The 22,658-nt window shown below is 35.1% G+C and overlaps 2 protein-coding genes across 10 annotated transcripts in view; both read right to left on the minus strand.

Moving 5' to 3' along the window:
• LOC121367500 (CAP-Gly domain-containing linker protein 1-like) overlaps nt 1-22,658 on the minus strand; it is a 106,528-nt gene that overhangs the window by 74,096 nt on the left and 9,774 nt on the right. For 8 of the 9 annotated variants that reach the window (XM_041491718.1, XM_041491712.1, XM_041491716.1 and 5 more), the window contains exons 2-3: nt 6,022-6,159; nt 1,075-1,170 (exon numbers count right to left, since the gene is read on the minus strand). In XM_041491718.1, coding sequence (XP_041347652.1) covers nt 1,075-1,170; nt 6,022-6,133 — 208 coding nt within the window. In that variant the 5' untranslated portion in view covers nt 6,134-6,159. The remainder of the gene's footprint in view (nt 1-1,074; nt 1,171-6,021; nt 6,160-22,658) is intronic. The other variant, XM_041491715.1, reaches the window with a different exon arrangement.
• On the minus strand, nt 10,908-11,579 carry LOC121368467 (zinc finger MYM-type protein 1-like). Its single transcript, XM_041493200.1, has one exon. It carries the CDS (start codon nt 11,577-11,579, stop codon nt 10,908-10,910), a length of 672 nt encoding a protein of 223 aa, XP_041349134.1.

Genomic DNA, 22,658 nt, shown 5'->3' on the forward strand with positions numbered 1-22,658 from the left:
ACAGATTGGCTATCTGTGATACTGGGAAATAAATAAGGTAACAAAATAAGAAAGAAATATTTACTTTTTCTAATTAAGGTGGAATGTTTGTCATCATACAGGGAACGAAATGTTCAATACTGAATAATGTTTCACTAGGTAAGTTTGAGAGATTGCTACACAGTTTTAAAAATAAATAATAGCTGGTAAACAATTTTCAATCAATTAATAACTGTTGCTAATGAAAATTTGGAAAACAAAATATTTCCTATCACATGTATATGTTGACACAAATACATCAAAGTGCTATTGTGGGCTGGGGGTCAGCAGTGGGTGGAGACAGTAAGCAAATCTGAAAGGTTATTAAGGAGCATCACTTATGTATCCTAAACCACAGATTTAATATCATTACAAGATGTATTAATCAGATCATGAAGGCTTCAAACAGCATGCAGAAGAAACAAAGTCAGATATTAGTCACATGAGTAAAATCAAAGAAAATTATTGCTTTCTAAAATCTACAAAACAGAAATTTACATCAGAAACTATTAACAGCAGCCAAAGAACTCATTTTAAATTGCCTGAAATGTTTATTGTGATCTGTAGTAAACATGTACCATATAAATCTTTTACCTCCAAAAATAAAACCAAATTACCTGCAATGTTTATTAATTGTCTCAGTTTTTATAACTTTTATTTTCTGTCTTTTTTTTAAATACTTTTTATCAAAATCAAATCACCTGCAATGGTTATTTAGTAAATCTGGGGTAGAAACTAAGAAATATTTCCACTAGCTTGGGGGACTAACAGTTTAGAAAAGTTAGTATACTCGAAGGAAAATCATTAACCCACCCCCCTCCCTCCCTCTTATAGGTTGGAATCATGTAACTGGCATATTTAACATTTGTGTCCTATCCTGTGAAGACAAAACTTAAGACTTTTGTTTTTAATCATATGAATTACATAACTGCTAAAACTTAAAAATCATGAAATGAAATTACACTGTACTTGTCCCCAGAGCTTTCTACTAGTATGGGACAAGGTGGGGTGGGGAACGTTTAGTTTCTACCCCTGATTCCCTGCAGTATTGTTTACCTCGTAAATGTACATGAGGAATAGAGTGTTCGGCAGCATACCGGTCAGCCTGGCCAGTCGTAATTGCATCAGCTCTGCTAGTTTTGCCTAATGCACCTAAACAAACAGCACATACATGCAGTCATGAGGCAAGGGAAGCAACTCTTCACACAAAGCAAAACACACATGCACTACACTCCTAGAGAAATCTATCAGCTTTACATGTAGTTAAATAAACTGATTACCCATTTTGTCAGTTGAAGACATTTTTTAATTGTTGTTTACATGTAGTAAAACGAAGAAATACAGTTATGTTTTAAGATAAGATAAAAATGATATTATGAGGTTTCACAACCTCCCATCCACCCCCAATTATGAATGTTAAAGACTATGAATTGTGTTTCAAAATCACCACATATTCATTCATATTGTTTAATTTTTACAAATTAAAATATATATTTTTAAGGAATCATTTATTTTATTTAAATTTGTTTAAACAAGACAAATATTGTTAAAAATATTCTTAAATACATGCATTTGAAAATGTGTCGACTTCAGTTTCAGTTATTCTTAGCTACATGTAACTAAAATACTACTATATAAACAGACAACATTAAATTATTTTTTGACAAATAATTTATTTTTAGTCATTTGTAACTTTTAAATAAAAAAAAAACTGTCTGTGAACAACTCTCCTTACAACATTCATTGTGTACATAATTGAGAAAAGAAGAAAACAAACTGCTGAGACAAACATGAGAAAGGGAGAAAACAAAGCTGTTAAAATATTTATTCACAAACTGTGGAATACAAATACTGGAGTTACTATGTCAGGGTTTAACCAGTTATTCACCAAATCATCAAATGTAAGTTGATGTCAAATTTGGCAAAAATATTACTAATTCGCCAAAAACATATTTGGTCGTTCGTATATGTACTTTTGCTGTTTTGCTAAATTATACAAAGTCTTGAATTTGGCTGCAGATTTTCTTACCAAGTTCACGAAATTGCTAATACGTTTTGGGGTTCAGCTTAAATCCTGCTACATGTAAAGATATGATATTTCATTCATGACATCAAGGCATACGTTTCTTATTAGACATAAACCTGAACCAATATCACAGTACTATTATTTGTATAGCCATAAACACCACACATTAATATTCAATCTGCTGCATATACACATACATTTCGTCGCTGAACTAAAAAATTTACATAAACTAAATGCTTGCAGACATTCACATATATACATGTATGTATATCTACTCACACTCTCTCTCTCTCTCTCACACACATACACACACACACACACACAGACACACACAGACACACACACACACACACGTGGCTGCCAGCATTTATAAAAGAAAAGAAAGGTTTTATTTAACAATGCACTCAACACATTTTATTTACGGTTATATAGCATCAGAGATATGGTTAAGGACCACACAGATTTTGAGAGGAAACCCCCTGTCACCACTACATGGGCTACTCTTTCCGATTAGCAGCAAGGGATCTTTTATTTGTGCTTCCCACAGGCTGGATAGCACAAACCATGGCCTTTGTTGAACCAGTTATGGATCACTGGTCGGTGCAAGTGGTTTACACCTACCCCTTGAGCCTTGCAGAGCGGTATCTGGATTAAAAATCTCATGTCTCAACTGGGATCTGAACTCAGTACCTACCAGCCTGTAGACCGATGGCCTAACCACTATGCCACCGAGGCCGGTCTCCAGCAGTTATAATGTCCAATTGGTATCAGTGCTTTGTAGATCTATACAAATTTGTTTTAGACATGACCTACTGGCAAGTGGTGGGTCAAAGCCATTTATTTCCCTCATCCCCCAGTGTGTTGCATTTACATACAAAATCATAAATCAAGCCTGATGATAAAACAAGTTCTGCCTTGGTATGTGGAAAAAACTAAATCGATTTCAACACAAAGACATAAATCCATAAATATATATGATGTATCTATTCATGTAGTCAATATTTATGATTTTTTAGATTACCAATAACTGTTCAGTGTTAAGTATTAACATGAGTTAAGTTAAAGATTGGAAATACAGAAAGATCACAACATTTACATGTACATGTATGTATACCTGGCAGCTGAGCCTGGTGTATACGGAAGTTCATTGAAAACGCACCAATCAGATTTGTAGTTATACAGGATACAAGAAAAAATATTAAGACATTTAACACATTTTCTACAATTGACTGTATTCTGGCAGGCAATAAATAACCCAAATTTGAATACAAGGGTTAGAGTTATTGTATGTTTTATAACAACTTCACATACGTGACACATAACAACTGAAATTTATGTGGTGCGTTTTCAATGGAGTTCACTGCATTTTAATGACAGAGAAACACTACACACAGGCACACTTTATGAACTCCGAAGAACAAACATGTTAGCAGTGAGAAATGTTCTAATTTAGTAACAGGAAAAACAATGTGAACTACAGCTCCTGAAAATAACCCACTCATGCTGAGATATCAAGTTCTCCTCTCAAACTAAAAACTCATGTGGACCACACAGAGCTAACTTCCTCCTATTTAAAGCATGACTCGGTACTGGATCAAATTACAGGTACAGACACAACACTATCATGACATTGTGCTTATAAAATACATTTATATTTTTAAAAAAATAATTAAATCACACAAAAAATATTTTTATTAAGTGCATTTTCATGTAGTTATACAAAACATTTTATCTAGCAATCAGTGTATACTTTGGCAAGATATGATGACTAGATAAATCTCTATATTTTCAGTCACTGACCAAAAATATAGTTCACTTGACATAAGCCCGATTCGACTAGAGTATTTCAGAGTAGATTTTCAATAAACATACTCTTTAAATCATTTGTTGAAGTACAGTAAATACAAATAACTTTTAGGTTTGTGTTTACAATACAAAATTGTATATTTATTTATGAATTAGAGTTTAGAAAGGCTTTTTTAACATGACAGAATGTAGTTAGCATTTTATAAATAATAAGCCTACATGTATCTTGTATGATGTCATACGACAAAAGCCTTGCTAGGTTGACCATACTCTATTTGCGTTACAAACTGGAATAAATAATGATGTTTCCAATATTCTGGTAGGATTGTAGGATAAAAGAAATAACTAGTTACTGTCTTAAGAAATCGGCTTTATCCTGCTCAGGTCGAATGGCAAATGCAGCTCGGCAGAGCCTCGCTGCATTCACCTTTCTAACCTTCGCAGGATAAAGCCAATATCTTAAGACAGTATCCAGTTATTCCCTATATATCCACTACTATATGAAGTTAATTTAGAATTTGCCAAACATATGCGCAAGATAGATGAATGTGCATGAACAGTCATAATGTGACAAGACTGGAAACAAAATAATTGGTTTTAACTGTTACTTTAGAATTCGCCAAATGTTACCCGGTAATTTACATTACTTTTTAAACACAGGGCTAGCTCTGGCACTCACCAAATGCACCAATTTTGAAAGCAGTTGGCAAATTTTATTTTAATTTGGCGAAATAATTTTAACTTAATAATTGACATTTTGTTAAAAACTAACTGTTGATTTCTACAATTTTTGGAGTTTAAAAGATAATTTAGAGAAATGTTCTGCTCACCCAGAGCTAGCCCTGGTGTGTGTATTTTACAAAAACACATGAACATGTAATTCTGGCATATTTTTCTTTATATTCTCAAAACATTTAGTCTTATTACATAAAATGTTTATACATGTACATGAATTCATATTATGAGATTTGTTTTTCAATCTGGCATATGTACATATAATGGACAAAAAAAATCAATTAAAATTGATCATTAAAAAAATCAATTTTGTTAAAAAAAAAGTTGTTCTTTTTTTTTAACTCTTTTTTTTTCTTTCACAGGTATTCTTTAAAATTAATGCAGCAACAAAACCCAGTCTGAAAATATATTGAAACAGTGTGCAGTTGTAGACTGTAACCATAGTAACCTAAAAGATGCATAGTAACAGAACAGAAATGTGGTCACAATTTAAGACGGTGACTCAATCCAAGGAGGAAAGTAAGTAACAGACACGCACATCACCATCCATCAGCAGGAGCACAGCTTGGCAATTCTTTTTGTGGCAGATGTTTTACTTGGGGGTTTTCTTCTGAATACCAGCTGTTAAATTCATTATCTGAGTTGGATCAGAACAAGCACTTTTTTAAAACCAAGCTTATTCTAAATATATCTACCCTAACAGTAACCAATAGGTAAACAAAAACAAATCTTCCTGTCATTAAATTTATTTAAAAAAAATTGTAAATCTACATAAATTTACAAATTTATGTAATTTTGAAGACATGGACAGCATGATATACGAGTGGTGGGTCAATAAATGTGACGAAGAAGAAAGAGATACAAGTACATTTAGTAGGTACACCAAGAACATCTAGTTGACACATTCTGATTGGGGTTTTCCCCCGTCCCAACGGTTATGTCAAATGCCATGGTATATATATGCTGTCTTATATGTGAGAAAGTGGAGATCCCCTGCTGTTAATGGAAAAATGTTGCACATTTTCTTTATGACTGAGTAACAAAATACCAAATCTTTGACATCTAATAGCCAATAATATAAAAATCAATGTAACTCTTGTGGTATCGATCATTAAAAAAAGAAAAAAAATTTTAAACAGGGACAAACAATTCTGATGATCCATCTCCTTTCAGTTGAATCACACACACACCCAACATCTCAATTTCTCCATTTCCCCTTCCCCCAAATGTACAAGACACGAATGAATGAATGAATATTTAATGACACCCCAGCACGAAAAATACTTTGGCTATTGCATGTCAAACAAAAGTAAATGCACAAATACGAAGGTATATGTACAATGTATGCAGAATATACAATTCACCAAGTCTAAGACTACTCACTACAGTCACAGTCTCTACTCACTACTTTACCGTCGCGACAACCGTGTACTCACTTGAGGGCCTGCTGTTCCCTGGGGTCGGAATGCCAGACTTGCTGGTTTGCAGGGCGGAGGGGCGCCCGATCTTTGACGGGGCTTTGAGCCCCGAGGGCCGTGGGAGACTCATTCGGTGCTGTCAACAGCTGCACTTATCTGTAAACAAAACAGGGTAAACGTTTTCAAATACATTAGCACCAGTATATTAACCATATATATAGTTACATTTAGCTCTGTCTAACAAGCTTTCTGAGAGTATTGCTAAAGCAATACATGTCCCTTACCAGACACAAAACATTTTCGTATCTCCTAAATTCAAGGGCCATAACTGTGAAAAGTGAATAAATCACCATGAAAGTCAAACTTGATTTGTAACAGTACATGATGAAGCTATACACAAAATGTCAGCTCAATATCTCACGGCATTCTAAAAAAAAAACATCCAGAAAACTATACGAGTGACAGACAGACAGACTGAAGGATGGAGATGAAAGCTATAATTCCCTTCGATTGGACCAATAAGCAATATTTATAACAAAGGCTTTCTTGTGTCCTCAAACTGCATTTTTTTTTATTAATCCATATTATTATTTACAATATTAATTTTATGCTTCATGTATAAACATGTATAAACAATGAATGTACCTATATAGTGTCATGGCAGTGCATGCAGACCTACACATAAGGCTATTTAACAAGTTTAACTGTACTTTATAAACCTCCTATATCAAATTAATTTATGATCTAGTTACCTACATGTAGAAATAGCCTGAGGCAAAAACAAAAGGTTCATCATAATATAAATTGGATCATAAAAAGTGTACTTGCGCTTCAAGCTTTATTTGTCAGTACTAACAGTTACATGTATCTCACACAGTAGATATTTATCACTGATCGGAGATCTCCTCCAAGGCAATGTTAAATAGTTAACTCTTGTTACAATAAGGCTTTATTTTTCAGTACTAACAGTTACATGTATCTCACACAGTAGATATTTATCACTGATCGCAGATCTCCTCCAAGGCAATGTTAAATAGTTAACTCTTGTTACAATAAGGCTTTTCACACCTTCACGGAATACACAAATGTACATGCACGCATTCTTCATTAAAATGTCTTTTGTCATGTAGTACAAAGTAATAAGTATATGTACAAAGTAATGAACCAAAAAATGCAGAACATTCTGTCGATATAATAGACATATTAGTGTAAGTATATCGTTTTCCCCAGCTTGTTTTAGCATGGTGCAGCACCATGCCTCAATAGTATAACACCATCTTGCCTTAATCAGTACCATGCTGCCCTGAGATTAAAGAAGCCTTTTTCAATAATTAATTCTAAAATTACCTTTATAAAACACTCAAAAAGGTATTATTAATTAATAAAATATGCCTTTTATATCTTTTGCCATTCATTTATTAAAGCAAACACATAAATTACATTAATGTTTATTTCAATTAATTTTTGTGTATTTTTAATGAAAAACATGTGCCCCAAAAATGGTGAAAATGCCCCAAAAGTGTTAGGGAAATCATTAAAGTATTGTGCAGAGTGTATACATGAATACACAGGTACATTCTACATGTAAGTGCTACACATATATGCATGGATATATGTAGATGCATAACAGTAAACCACCAAGATTTATTTCTCTTAGCATGCAGCTCACACTAGCATTACGATCACAGATTTATTTTTTCTGACAAACAGTAAAGTGTGGTCATGCTGTTTATAATCCAAACAACATGGCAAGAGCTCCAACATTCCTAGACACGTGTAACATCTGTTGCCAAGAGCGTCAATATTTCTTTTATCATACATGTTAGTATATATATGTAACTATTACACTGAACTATCCGATGAATCGTTTTAGAGGAGCCCATGGCTACAGTACAGACATATTGTGTATAGTGCTTGATCAAGTTAAGACGCTGAGAAAGGAACAGAAAACAAGCTTAATGATACCTCAGTACATTTTTAACTATAAATATTTGGTATCTATCATATTGTTTTTTCAACACGATCTATAGTTAGCAAGAACAACAACACTACTAGGTTACTATTAATTTGCAGCACGGAATTTGCTTTTATATTTCCCCATAGACAGGACAGCAAATATAGATGTACAGGTACCATGGCTACTGACATACCAATCATGGGTCATGGGTACTTGTTAGGATGGGGAGTGGGGTGGGGGGACTTAATAGAGATCTATCAGGGTTTTATTTCTAAAATTTGACTTGACACTCATGACTTTGCATTTGGGAATTTTAACATCGTTTTATAAAAAATTGGGATTTGAAAAACATCTTATTAAGCCAAATTAGAATTAAAAAGTAATGCTATATATAGAGGATATTTCATGTTTTTTGTCAAATATGATTTATATCTTATCGAGTGAAGTTTGCAATCATATCTCACAAGTTGCAATTGCGCGACGAGTGTGGTATCATTGAAAACTTCACTCAATGAGATATAAATCATATTTGACAAAAAACATGAAATTTTCTATTTATTATATAACAGTTGGCAATGTCTTGAATGTACCTTTATTTTTAAAATGCCAGCAGCAAAATACAATATAGTTCCGGCTTTCTTATAGTGAAGATAACACTTTCGTGATGATAACACATTTTAGAGTGAAATTTTCACTCTAAAATGTGTTATCACCAAGTGACTGATAACACTTTTATTTCACTGATATTTTAAGATATTTCACTAAATGTTATATAATAAATATGCATATACATGTACTTGTGTTTATTCAAATAAATATATCTATTGTGCATTACAAAATGTAATTGGGGAGGGAAGCTTTGTCAAGTGAATGAGATTTACATTTAGATTGGGAATTTTGTATTCCAAAATTGGGAGTAAAAAACAACATTGCCTTTGTAGAATAGTAGGGAATGGTGCCCATTACCGGAGTCTAGAAACATAGGTGATAAAACCCTGTCTACTCAGGGCGATTGATCTTATGACGCAAATTCCCATGGAAGTCAAACTTGATCTGAAACTCTATATGATAACGTTACACACAAAATTTCAGCTCAATAATATTTAGAGGATTGTGAAGAAAAAAAAAGTCTAAAAAACTATGTTTGACAACAAACAGAGACAATACTTATAGTCCCTTCCAATTCGATCAGTAGGGGACTAAATAAAATGAAAATCCTTCATATGTTGATTAATAAGAACACCACTAACAACTGTTCCCATGATCTATCACACCTCAGACAGATGCCGTCATGTGTACATCTCATTCCCAATTGATGATCATTATTTACTTTTATGATTATAATATTTAATTATATATATATATATATATATATATATATATATATATATATATATATATATATATATATATAAATTCAAATGAAGCTTGTTATCGGTGTGCCACTAGAGTGCTCTATACTGTTACAGCAGAGCGGTTTACACATATAATAATAACTTGGATATATTATACTTTGACTTCCATGGTTTATTTACATACAATACTGTTTCGTACAGGTCGCGATGTTTGTGCGAACCTGCACTCTTCAGTGCATAGACCAGAATGTCTGGTCTATGCACTGAAGAGTGCAGGTTCGCACAAACATCGCGACCTGTACGAAACAGTATTGTATGTAAATAAACCATGGAAGTCAAAGTATAATATATCCAAGTTATTATTATATGTATATATATATATATATATATATATATATATATATATAACTGAAGTGCTTGGCACCTTTATTTAACTCAGCTACCTGTAGTGTACATGTATATTGGTTCTATTCATGACAGGATGCATTGGCATCATAGGCGTCGATCCGGTTTTAAAAGTGGGGGAGGGGGGGACCGATACATATACATATAATTTTGTTTTTTTTGCAAGGGGGGAGGGGGGTCGAGGTGTCTGGCGAAGCCCGCCACCGCGAGCGTCGCAGGCGCGAAGCCCGTGGCAGGGGGTCTGGGGGCCCTCACCCCGAAAATTTTGGAAAATTGACCCCTTCTAGGGCTGTTCTGAGGTGTTTTCTGCTGGCTAGCCGAGCTGCTTTCTGACAAAATATTTTTCGCCTTAATTATTGTGACTAAACTGAACAAATGGTATATAGATACAATATAACTTTATTGGTCAAATTTCTTAATTCAAGTACAAATAATGAACATGAATAAAAACAATGGTGCCACCGATGGTATTCCAACAAGTCTTTAATGGTCTAAAATTTCCCAAAAACACTACGCCGTGTATCGCTCGATCCATCGACAAATTCAATTGCGATATCTCGTGCAGTGCACTCGGCAAGACGATTTCTGTGCACATGACAGACCATCACATCTGCTGTGCTGCTGCCAAATGTAGATGATGCCTCATTCAGTGCCTCCAGCACGTGTGCGTAGTTGCTAAGGACGGCTCTAATGGCAATCCCACGTGACAGCCAGCGTGTTGGACAAAGCGGCTTCAGGCGTGAAGGGGAAGGGCTATCATCCATAACTTGCAGATCGAGATACAAATTTTTAAATTTGCCTGATGAGTTGTAGAAGCCGCCCAGTTCCTGCACCACGTTAAGAGCATCGCGAAGGAACGGTGCACTCTCGATGGCCTTCGCACAGATGAGGTGCGTGATGTGTGCACCGCAATGCGTGTAGTTTGCCAGTGGTTGTACTTTCTTGATCAGTGCTTGGCAGCCTTGGTATTTGCCCGACATATTGCTGGCTCCGTCATACATTTGCGCTCTCAGATGCGTGATTGGGAGGTTGAGTCTGAGCAACGCGTCTTGCAGCATATTGCTGAGGCTGGCACCAGTCATCTCAGATACGCTGTACAGACCGATAAAGTCCTCGTGAACGTCGTAAGCGTCGTCTATATATCGCACGCATATTGCCTACTGTTCAACGCCTTGGATGTCTTGGGTTCAGTCGACAATGACTGCAAAAAGGCCCACGTTCTTGCAAATATTTCGCAGCACCATGTGTGCCATGATTTTTAACAGTTCGTTTTGCACGGCAACGCTTGTGTATGAAGTTGTGCGTGTCAACCACCTCTGTAACACGACGTCATCGTTGTTCCGCAGCTCTAACAACTTCATGAAGTTACCGTCGCTTGACTCTTTGCCGCGTATTGCCAGTCCCTGCTGCGCTAGATACTGGACGGTCGTCACAATCTTCAGCAGAGCGTTGCGCGCCTTCGTTTGTTCTTCAAGATGGTGCGTACTTAACTGTGCGTCAACGTCGTTGTTGGAAGACCGGAATTTCAGGTTGCTATGAGAAATCATATGTGCAGATGTCTTTTCGTGGATTTTGAATTTCTCAATTGCCTTCTTCCAGTTGCAAAATCCCTTGGAAACAAATGTGTCCTCTGAATACCGCGCCATGCCGGCCAAGTCCATGCATGCTGCTTTAGCACAAGTAAAGCAGAGTACTCCGCTAACGTTAGCGTCAAAGTGGAGCCATGGAAAGCTATCGAACCACGCGCGCTGAAAACATAGCGTTCGTTTAGCGAGCCGTTGCACCGGCATGCAACCGTGTCTGAGAAGTGACTCTTTTCTCTGTTTTTTCTTTAACATCTTCACCAACAACTTCGACATTTGAATCCGGTGTCGTCCCTACTCGCAACAGAGTCTGGGCATGGCGTGGTATGGCAGTGAAGAACTTTTTAATGTCCATGGTAGTTTTTCTACGGTATACTATCTCCGTTAGCGTTTCGTCCTGGACGATGCAGTTTGCCAAATAACCTGCGTGTAATTCATCAAATTCGAATTGTTGTATCAAATAGCATGTCAAAATAACCGGATATAAGCCTATGGGTACAATGATAATTGACGAATACATTGTATGCAAAATATTCGTTATTAGATTCCTGGAGACTGGAGTAGTTGTTTTTCCGACGATATAACCACGGCCGGTCTATAACAACTAAACTAGTGACCATCATCTACCTAGCGCGCATGCGCTATTGGTAGTTTGATCCGATGTCCTTGTTTCAAAATAAAATAAACGCATTTTTTTCAGAATAAATAAAAAATAATAATAATTAAACAATATTATTTACTTGACAAATTAACAAATATCGCTAGTAATTTATATAACTTTCGTTCCGTCTTTCCTTTACGTGTTTTATTTTATTATTAATTTCAAATGTCTTTTATTGGGGTTTTCAAATTATAAAAAAGTAGACGCCAGTACTGAACATTTCTGGTGTTACATTTTTATAGACTTTCTGCCCCAACACTTGGGTATAATTATTTCAAATTACACATCACTACCTAAGTTTATAGATTGATATTTCTATTGATGATGAAAGGAGAGAGAGAGAGAGAGAGAGAGAGAACATATATATTATTATTCAAAATAGCATATACACTTAGTGACATAATGCTAAGAGTAAATCAGCAATACCTGTTATTTATATGAAGTTCGAAACCAATTAGTCAATTTCAGTATAAAAGAAAGAACCATTAAGTTTTAATAGTTATTTTTACTTAACCAATAACGCATATTTAGATACCGTATAACCGGAAACATTTCGAGGTTTTTCATTTTCGAGGTTTGGTAAATTTGAAATGGGCGTGTTTTTATTTTCATGTTTTAGCAAATCTGGTTTGCGAAAATTTTGTTATTGTTGTTAATTAAAAGTTTAACATCGGCTTCGAGTTGCTTAAAATCGCCGGAGCATAACGTGAAACTCAATTGCAAGTGGATAAGGCGGTATCCTATTGGCGAGACAACTGATGACAAGACGTTTATTTAAAGCCAATTACGATTGGTGTGAGAAGTGTTCTAAGTCAGACAGTGTGGTGTTTGATGTTTAATCTGAGCTCGACATGTTCATTCATACTCGTATACAGTAAGCTGGCTCAGTCTACTCTCTTGTAGTTTCCTGTGGTCTGCGGTGCTCTGCGCATGGCAGGAAATATCAGGAAATAAAGTATTTCGGTAAATAGTTATTTTAATAATTTTATTATATAGTGGGCACAATGAATATTTGTGATTTATTTGGGGATATCTTCAACTATTTTCAAGGTTTAAAATAAAAACTACTACAAATAGATTGTAAAATAATTAGTATATTTACTACCAGTCTAGTGTAGGAACATAAGAGCCGGCACTCCAAGGCAAAATGCCAAATGGTGATCAGTTACGCTATATATACTAGAAAATATTTGTTTCGTCTGAAAAAAGTGGGGGGGACATTTCCTATGCTGTCCCCCCCAAGCTGAAAAGTGAGGGGGACGTGTCCCCCCTGTCCCCCACCGATTGACGCCCATGATTGGCATAATGTACATGCATACATGAAACTCAAGAGCAGCAAGTTGCATACGCTATGATCAGCACTCTTATCAAGATCTCGACCAATCCATACACTATTATATATTATATATTACAAGCATTTGTAAGCAGTGACCTCTCATTACAGATTAAAAGATAAGAAACTAACCGTCAAGATCTAGGTTAAAGGGATTGCTGTCCGATCAAAGAGACGGTGGTCACTTGCAAAACAATCTAGTTGCGTGGGCAATTTCACATACTAATGCTATTAAATAAATGCTTGCATGGTTGGGCTAATGTTAGTCATTCACCTAGCACTAGCCTATTTCAGGACAGACAGAAAAAAGTGTAACAGAAAAAATTTATATTTGTACAGACAGAATGGAAAACTGGCAAAATGCCAAGACGTTTTAGTTTTCTTCACCAAAAGACAGCAATGCAGGGTTAAATGTCTTGCTTAATTATCTAAAAGCTATTCTTCAGAAACAATCGACAGACAAATATAACTGCAAGCTTCATTGTAGAGGTTGTAACTTGCATGTGAAACAGTTTTTTAGGATCATACTAAGCTTGAGAAAGGTGCATGCATCAATACATGTTTAACATATTAAGTCAGTAGGTTGATAAATATTTCATGAAGCATGGTGTGGGCTTAATACCAAGCTGCAGGTCACGCTGAACTTAATTGTATTACATTTGTCATCGTTTTAGTGTCCAGTCCATGAACAGACTTTCTTGACAACGTTAATTAGAAAAGTATGCCGTAAATTGGGAGAAAAAGCTTCAAAACACTACAGAAGAACCGAGTAAATATCAACTCTCAGTGGGTATACATATACACACCTATATTTATCTATGCAGGTATACAAGGTGGTAAAGTTTTACCATAGAAACCAATGGAAATTGTATTCATAGGCTATACAACTACTGTAAAATACACACACACATAAGTGCAATTTGTTTTAAGCAGCTCAAAATGGAATTCAGTCTTTGCCATTTATGAGCACAATCAAGATGAACTGAGGATCACTGTCCTGAAATGATGCCAGGTGAACAATCAGATGAAGTTTCAAATGAACTGTGTTACAAATTGTATTGCAAGACGATCAAGTTGTCACTCTCCTAAAACATCACAGGTGAGCGTGGATGGGAGCGGGAGTGAGCACTCACCTCTCTGGTGAAGACTGCTAATTTGTATTTCAATAATTCCATAAGTATGACAAAAATACATAGTAGGAAATAAAAAAAGAAATAAAAAAGGTTTGTTTTCTTTAACGATACCACCAGAGCATATTGATTTATTAATCATCGTCTATTGGATGTCAAACATTTAATAATTTTGACATATAGTCTTAGACAGGAAACCCACTACATTTTTCATTAGTAGCAAGTGATCTTATATATGCACCATCCCAGACAGAATAACACATACCACAGCCTTTGATATAACAGTCATGATGCTATGGCTGGAACGAGAAACAGCACAATGGGCCACAGACGGGGATCAATCCTAGACTGACCGTGCATCAAGAAAGCACTTTACCACCGGGCTACGTCCCACCCCCAATTAGGAAATAACATAAGTTTAACCTAGAAAAGCAATTACAACATGAATAGTCATTCCAAAACTCTATATTAGTCGGCAACATTGTACCAATGGCAACAAACTCAGGATAGTCTCTTTAAGTTCATGGTCTGCTGGACAAAGTCATGTTGTGAGGGGGCACTAGTTGGACGAGGGGATTCAATCTTACGACCCAAGCTATTCATGCAGGCGCTCTAACAACTAGACGTTAGACGTTAATTGTTAGAAAGGAGTGAGGTCGTGTAGTTTCCTTACACACTTTCGACATGTTGGGCTTAGTGTGGGTTGGACTTGAGTTTGTATTTTAATGTGAACCCAGTATCATAGTCCTCATCATTAATTCAAATATGTATTAAGTTCATATATAAGCCATCACACGTGAAAACCTACAACTTGACGTCAGAAAGCGAGTAAACGTGGCTCGAAGTTTGACGCCACATGTAAACGCGGAAGCAAAAGTTGACATGCTGTTTGCGTTTTTTGTTTTCAAGAATTTAGAAGATGACATCTTCTTCTTACATGAAGATCAGTTTGAAGTAAACATATATCTGTATACGTGTACAATAGTGTTTGGTTACTATTTTGTATTTTGTATCTGAGAACATTGGTTGAAATCGTTAGCGATACCATCAGTACTTCGATTCTACACATTTACAAGCATAGGGAGAAGTCCTATATATCGATATGGTATGCAAGTATCACACGTTTTTATAACGTACATGATTATACATAACAAAGTTCAAAAAAATTTCCAGAAGTTATATACAATATTCATAAGTTAGACCAAACATCAAATTAGGATCATATCGGTTTGCATGGGCCTACCACTCGGTTAGGCCTACCTGTTCTGTGGACTACAATCAACACCACTATTTCTACTTCTAATCTAAATACTGAAAACTAAATCATTTCCTACAAAAACAAAAAACTAAATACTAATATATATATACATATATATATATATATATATATATATATATCTGTAACAATACTCTATTTCTAGTTATTTATTTTACCATCATTTGCAAACAAATTTACTGTTGTCTGCACACACACTGTGGTACGGTAACAGAAACGTTTCATTTATATACCTTTATTATACGCCATAATGTCATTGCATAAGCTGGTATAGAGATTAACATGCAGAGGTATAGTAGATCAATTCTCGAAAGGTTGTTTCTCCCAATTTTATTATTATTATTATTGCTATGTGTATGTGCGTGTGATAATTATTAAATTATTACAATATCTGTTCACTTAACTCACTTCACATCATTTGTGAGTTGGTTTTCTTTCCATACAGATTTATATTTTAAGTTTACAAGAGCCTGAAGTAGACCTACTCTTTGAGGCACATTGTGGAATTCAAAATAGAAGACCAAGACTAAGAATAGTGGAAACAGAAGAAACAATATCTGTATTAGATGATGAGCAGGACGTAGTCCTTTGATAAAGTGCCCGCCTGATGTGCGGCAGGTCTGGGATCGATCCCCATCAGTGGAGCCATTGGGCTATTTCTCGTCCCATCCAGTGCACAACCATGGTATGTGTTATCCTGTCTGTGGGATGGTGCATATAAAACATTCATTGCTACTAATAGAAAAATGTAGCGGATTTCCTCTCAAAGACTATAGGTCAATATTACCAAATGTTTGACATCCAATAGCCGATTATTAATAATTCAATGTTCTCTAACTTTAACTGTATTGGATGAATATGATAAATACAGTCGGAGTCCAGTAGATGTTGACAATAATACTTAACATAGAATCAAACACTTATTTGATGATAACACCAGTGAGCAGAATGACACTGAACCTCATCCAATTAGCACAACTTACAGAAAGGATGCAGTGGATTGTCTTTTAGAAAATAATCTGAAAATTACATTTATGACCATATTTTGAAGTTGAAGGAAATGGAAAAAGAGCAGAAGGAAATGTAGGCCTACATAATATTCTTGCTGGGTAAAAATTAAAGGAGGGCGGAAGTGAAAATAGTGTTAAATTGCATTATGGTAACTATCGTAAGGTGCTGAAGTTTTTCCACACGGCGGCTTGTTTTCTTTTATGTCGAGTATGCCGAATGATCGATTTTTTTTTCCAGTGTTTAAAAAAGTGTCCAGTATGAAATAACAGAGCTGGGTTCTGTAAAATATAGTAGGATGTGGGAAAATAAAGAGGGATGGAGAAAAATAAAGGGAGCGGCAAAATGCAATAGCGGGCCAGCCGCCCCACTTAAATGGAGCAGCGAGAACACTTGTCACAAGAGAAACAAAACTAAATATAAAACCATTCGACCTTTTGTCTGCCCCAAGTACCAGGTTACAACATGCCCACTACCAACCGAAGAATGAAATGATATCGTTCGACAGTACGACACCAACAAAATATGAAATTACTCCACAGTGGATACAGGAATCTGAATAAAGTTGGGTGGGGTGCAATATGTAACAGAAAATTGAAAAACATTGGTGCGAAATGTAGTTCACTAAATTTCTATCTCTCACTAATTAGTATTAGGCTACATTCATGTAGGCTTATTTTTAAAAATTAAATCGGAATATATCGCTTCCACATATTCTTAGTAATCTTACGTCATTTGAATATCTAGTAATGGCGGACTGGAATTAAAGTTGCGTGTATAGTTTACAAAAACACGTTGTATTAAGCTTGAGCTTATATGATAAAGAGATTATTACCCTCGTGTATTTCGGTATCGTCAATATCATATATTAGGAATAAAAATAATGTATTATGCTCGCCAGAGGCTCGCATAATACAATTTTTATTCCTAATATATGATATTGACGATACTGAAAAACACTCTGGTAATAACCTCTATATATATATATATATATATATATATATATAGGTAGCATACTATCCACTGTAATCGCAATATGTGATATATTTCACATCACATACTTTCAGAATTCAGTAAATTTGCAAATCAGATGCAAAATAGATGCAAATTAACCAGGTCATGGCACTGTTTATTGACATACATGTGTGTGTGTGCGTGTGTGTATATATATATATAAGCGAACGTACTACAGGGACACTCCATAATTGACATATGCATTAACAGTCTCCAAACAATAACATTTTAATAGCAACTTTACATTGAAAGTTGTCCAGCATTATGAAAACATACTGATGTTGATCATCACTTAATGTTTGACACCCAATAGCTGGGGTGTCGTTAAACATCTACTCTACTCTATTCTATTTAATTGTATCTATCTGTGATATTTGTACGTCATGCACTAGTTTGGTTCTATGTAAGGGTATCCATGCATAATGATGTCATTTCCATTTTTAAAAATCACATTAAACTTGAGATTATATAATACCCAAGTTATTACCCATGTGAGTTTTGGTATTGTCAATATCATATATTAGGAATAAAAATAATGTATTATTTGTATATGTCATACTTTTGGTATATCATTCACAAATTATATACAAGTTTTGGCAATCACTCATTCATTCTTATGTGCATACACGTACACATGCTTACATGTATTGTATATATAATGTGAAATTACAAACATGATATTATGAAATGAAAAACATTTCTTTAAGTAATATTTACCTGTATGTAAATAGAATATAGTTGTATTCTATCAATTGATAGAAATAGCGTGGAACTTACACATGAGCAGGTATTGAATGTAAAACATCCACAAAAGTACCACTACCACTAATATATTAAACATACAAGTAATTACACACAGAAGTAATCACCAGCACAATAGTAAGGAGAGAAAATAATCCTCGACCTTGCTGTACATCATTAGATGGGTTTAGCTACTTGTAGAAAATTATACACATAATGGATTTATGCACCAACAAACTCACAATGGTTCACCATAGCTGAATATTCCAATGGTTCATGATGACTCTGTGAGATACGGGGTTTTACTACAGGAAGAAAAAACTAACACAATGAATCTTGAGCACCAACAAACACACACTAGTTCACAGTTATAACTGAACACACCAGTGGTTCATGACGACTCTGTGAGATATGCCAGTAGCACTACACTGCCAACAACTGTGTGTATCTCCTGGAGCAGGAATGCAGACATGAAAGTGGCAGTACACAACAGTAGATCACTAAGATGAAGCAAATGAATGTGTGTCATCTCCACGTCTGTTCTCTCACGCTCAGCACTGTGTAAGAATCTTCACAGTGCAATAACAACTGTACTGCACATCTTTGTAAGTCTTTACTACTGACAGTTCGCCCATATCAAAAATATATTAATCCCACATCCATGTTACACTCTTCTAAGTACTACTGTAGACACAAACATTAAATATTGATCAGTAAACCGTACCACTTTAAATGACCAGGGCCCATTGGAACAATGATTGGCCTCGGTGGGTGGTCTCAGACATAAGGCTAGTAGGTACAGGGTTCACAGCCCTGAATCGGCTGCCACCCAGACTACATTGTCTTCTCTTTCACTAACCACTAACCAACTAACAACTAACCCACTGTCCTGGACAGACAGCCCAGAAAACTGAGGTGTGTTTGTCCAGGACAGTGTGCTTGAACCTTAACTGGATATAAGCACAAAAATAAGTTGTAATCATACAAAGTAACAATATTTGAAGTGGGGCCACAATATCTAATGAAGGAGTCAGCCTCTAGTGGTGGTGGTGGTGGTGGTGGTGGTGGGGGGGGGGGGGCGCACAAGCCATATTATTATCTTTATATATAGAGCAGGGCATAAAATTTGGCACGAACGATTTTGTCGTTCGTCTGTCGGTTATGCAAAACCAATATCGACACAAACGACGGATCGTTCGTGCAAAAACTATAATCGCTCGTCAGAAAATGATAACTATTTTTGGAATAAAATAATAAGAGAACGGGCCTAGCACTGCAGGTATGACAAAAAAACAATGTATTTTTTAAAGGTATGTAATAAATACAGAACATTTATTGTGAGCAAGAACATACCTCGTGGTAAATATTCTTGTGCACAATAAACTTGTGCAATAAATAGGAAGCGAATTCTGTATATTTATTTACTTTTTGACACCTGTGTGGTTACGTTGAAATATATGCATTAATTCTGAAACATGTATTTAATGAAAACAAGTACAACCATTGCTAAATCAATTTATTAAAATATGACATATACAGCGAAGAAAATAGTACGTTTAATAAGGGACTTTAAAACAACGAAGTGGAAATTAGAACATGATGAAACTGAGTTGCAGCATCGATTGGATCGATCGAGGATTCACAGAACTTCGGGTCTTTCCATTCAGACCCGGAAGCTCAGACTATTGTTTGGCGCCAACAAGTACTCCCCTGTAACAGAACCGATGGGGTAGTGTGCTGAAATGTAAATGGCAGCTTTCAAGTTAGTCCTAGCATACCAAATAATAATAATAATTTAGTATTTATGATAAGAATTTGGAGAAAAGCTACGAAAATTGCCCATCTTAGATATTCATTTGATTACTGTTGCCAGTTAACCTTTTCATTTGTATCTGAACCACTGAAGAAAATCATTCGTGCAAACACTAAAACCAAACGAACGACATATCGTTTGTCTGAAAAAAAATCAAATTTTATGTCCTGTAGAGTATGGGACCAAAAAAAAGCCCCCACCCCCAGTTCCTGCAGGTAATCAAAATAAAATGTTAATTTCTATACTTATTTTAATGTCATACTATTAGCTTGGGCCCCATGACATTTAACACTTTTAAAGTGTACTAAATACAGTGTATGTACCTGTTGGTATTGACTAAAAATTGTTTGAAACATGTATGTAGTGTACATCACACAAGAGTAAAGCTTCAAGTTGAGAATAAAGTTACTAACGATATTCACAAACAAACAAATTTAAACAAACAGAACAAACTTTCTACCAATGATGGCATTTTTGGAATCTTGAAAATCTTGTCAAGTTTGATCAAGTTACATACATTTGTATATATCAGTAGCATTCTTTACATTGTCAAGTCTAAGCAGATAATGATTTCAGATATATGCCTGGTAGCACTACATACACCAGACAGATAAAATAAAATATGCTGGGCAGATATTAAATGAGCCAGCTGATGTCTAACAGTATGTGGGAAGGCAGCCGTCTAAGTTCAGATCAATCAAACCCCCAAGATTAAATGTACACAAAGAACATCAAGACGGATGGAAACCAGCAATGCAGACTGTATAAAAACTGAGGTATATCATATCTGCATGGCCAATATGGCAGTTATCTCGCACGTGTAGACATTGGGGGGGGGGGGGGGGGGGGGGGGGGGGGGGGGGGGGCACTTTGTTAAAGACTTATAAATACAAGTTGTTTTGGATCTCTATCAGTGTGTGACCACCCCCCTGCTCCGGAGTTAGTCACTGGCGAAGTCAGAGGCTAAATCCGTAGTGGGCGTGCCTGAACCTTTTTGGATAGGGGCACGTTAATACAGTTCCCAGTTCCCAGTGTGTGACCAGTATGGGACCTCCACTACAGCGAAAATGACATTAAGCCCAGACAGAAGCAGTGAGGCTAAAGAGCCATTAAGCGGGTCCAGAGAGGCCAACTATCAGAGAAACCAGTGGCTCATACAGACTCTGTATATTTATATCTACAGATTCCTATGCAGCTTGCAGCATTCACATGTCTAAATCTGCTTGTATATATCATCCTGTACAACAGAACAGTTTTATAAACAGCTTACCTTAGCTAAAAATACAGATCACCCTTATCAGATGGCACAATTACACAAGAATAATTTTAAAAGATAAAACTTTTCTCAAAGCTTTATTAGTATGCCAATCCTACATGTTAGTTTTTGATACTCGTATATATATATATATATATATATATATATATATATATATATATATATATATATATATATATATATATACATGTAGATATTCAGAATTCAGATAATTTATTTTACATATGAATTATACAAGAATAACCATCACAATAAAGTATTAAACATGCAACTGGTGACTCACATTTTCTGTATATAAGTACAGGTACAATACACATGAATCACTGGATTAGCTGTATATCTCCGGGGTGTCAAAGGGAACGTACTCAGTATAAGAATTCAGCAGGAATAAATGACTCAACAGTCAACCATAAACAGTTTGGTATACTATTACTTGTAGTTGCACAGATACATGGAGATATTCTACCTTAATTGATGTACATTAAAAGAATTTAAAATTAACTAAATTAAATTATTAAATAATTAATTTTCTTTTTAAAAATTATAATGCATGTTAAAAGGATTTTAAATTAATTAAAGTAAATTATTAAATAATATTTTCTTTTTAAAAGTTATAATAATTTGTAATGTGACATTCATAATTAATCTGGTTATTTTTTATTTAAAAATCCCCACACAAAAAAAAAAACTTAATTTAAATACCGTAATACAGCTGAGTAATTGCCTTTTAATTTTTTTTTAAATGCATTGTAATGCACATGTACACTTAACATGACAACATAAAAACACATAAGTTGATGACATTAAACAAATAATATGGTTCTGTCAAGCAAAAATTTGTCCATGCTCTGATCTAAAAGAATAGAAAGAATTAAAAAAACAAATCTGTTAATATTTTGATTAAATGTAACAAATGAACAAATATTTGTATAAGACCTTAGAAACTAAAGCTCTTTATGTTTTAGTTGTCCATAGATACTGAGGCTCTTAATGTCTAAGATGCTCAGAAACAATTGATTTTGCATAATATTGCAAAGTATTTTACCCCAAAAGTATTACACTTATTGACCCAAACGAGTAAAGAGAGATCACATTTATCAACC

The sequence above is a fragment of the Gigantopelta aegis genome, chromosome 3 (genome assembly GCF_016097555.1).
Source record: "Gigantopelta aegis isolate Gae_Host chromosome 3, Gae_host_genome, whole genome shotgun sequence".
NCBI lineage: Eukaryota > Metazoa > Mollusca > Gastropoda > Neomphalida > Peltospiridae > Gigantopelta > Gigantopelta aegis.

What these genes read in the sequence shown, in the direction of transcription:
- LOC121368467 (XM_041493200.1), bottom strand. Translation starts at nt 11,579, where the DNA reads ATGTCGAAGTTGTTGGTGAAGATGTTAAAGAAAAAACAGAGAAAAGAG.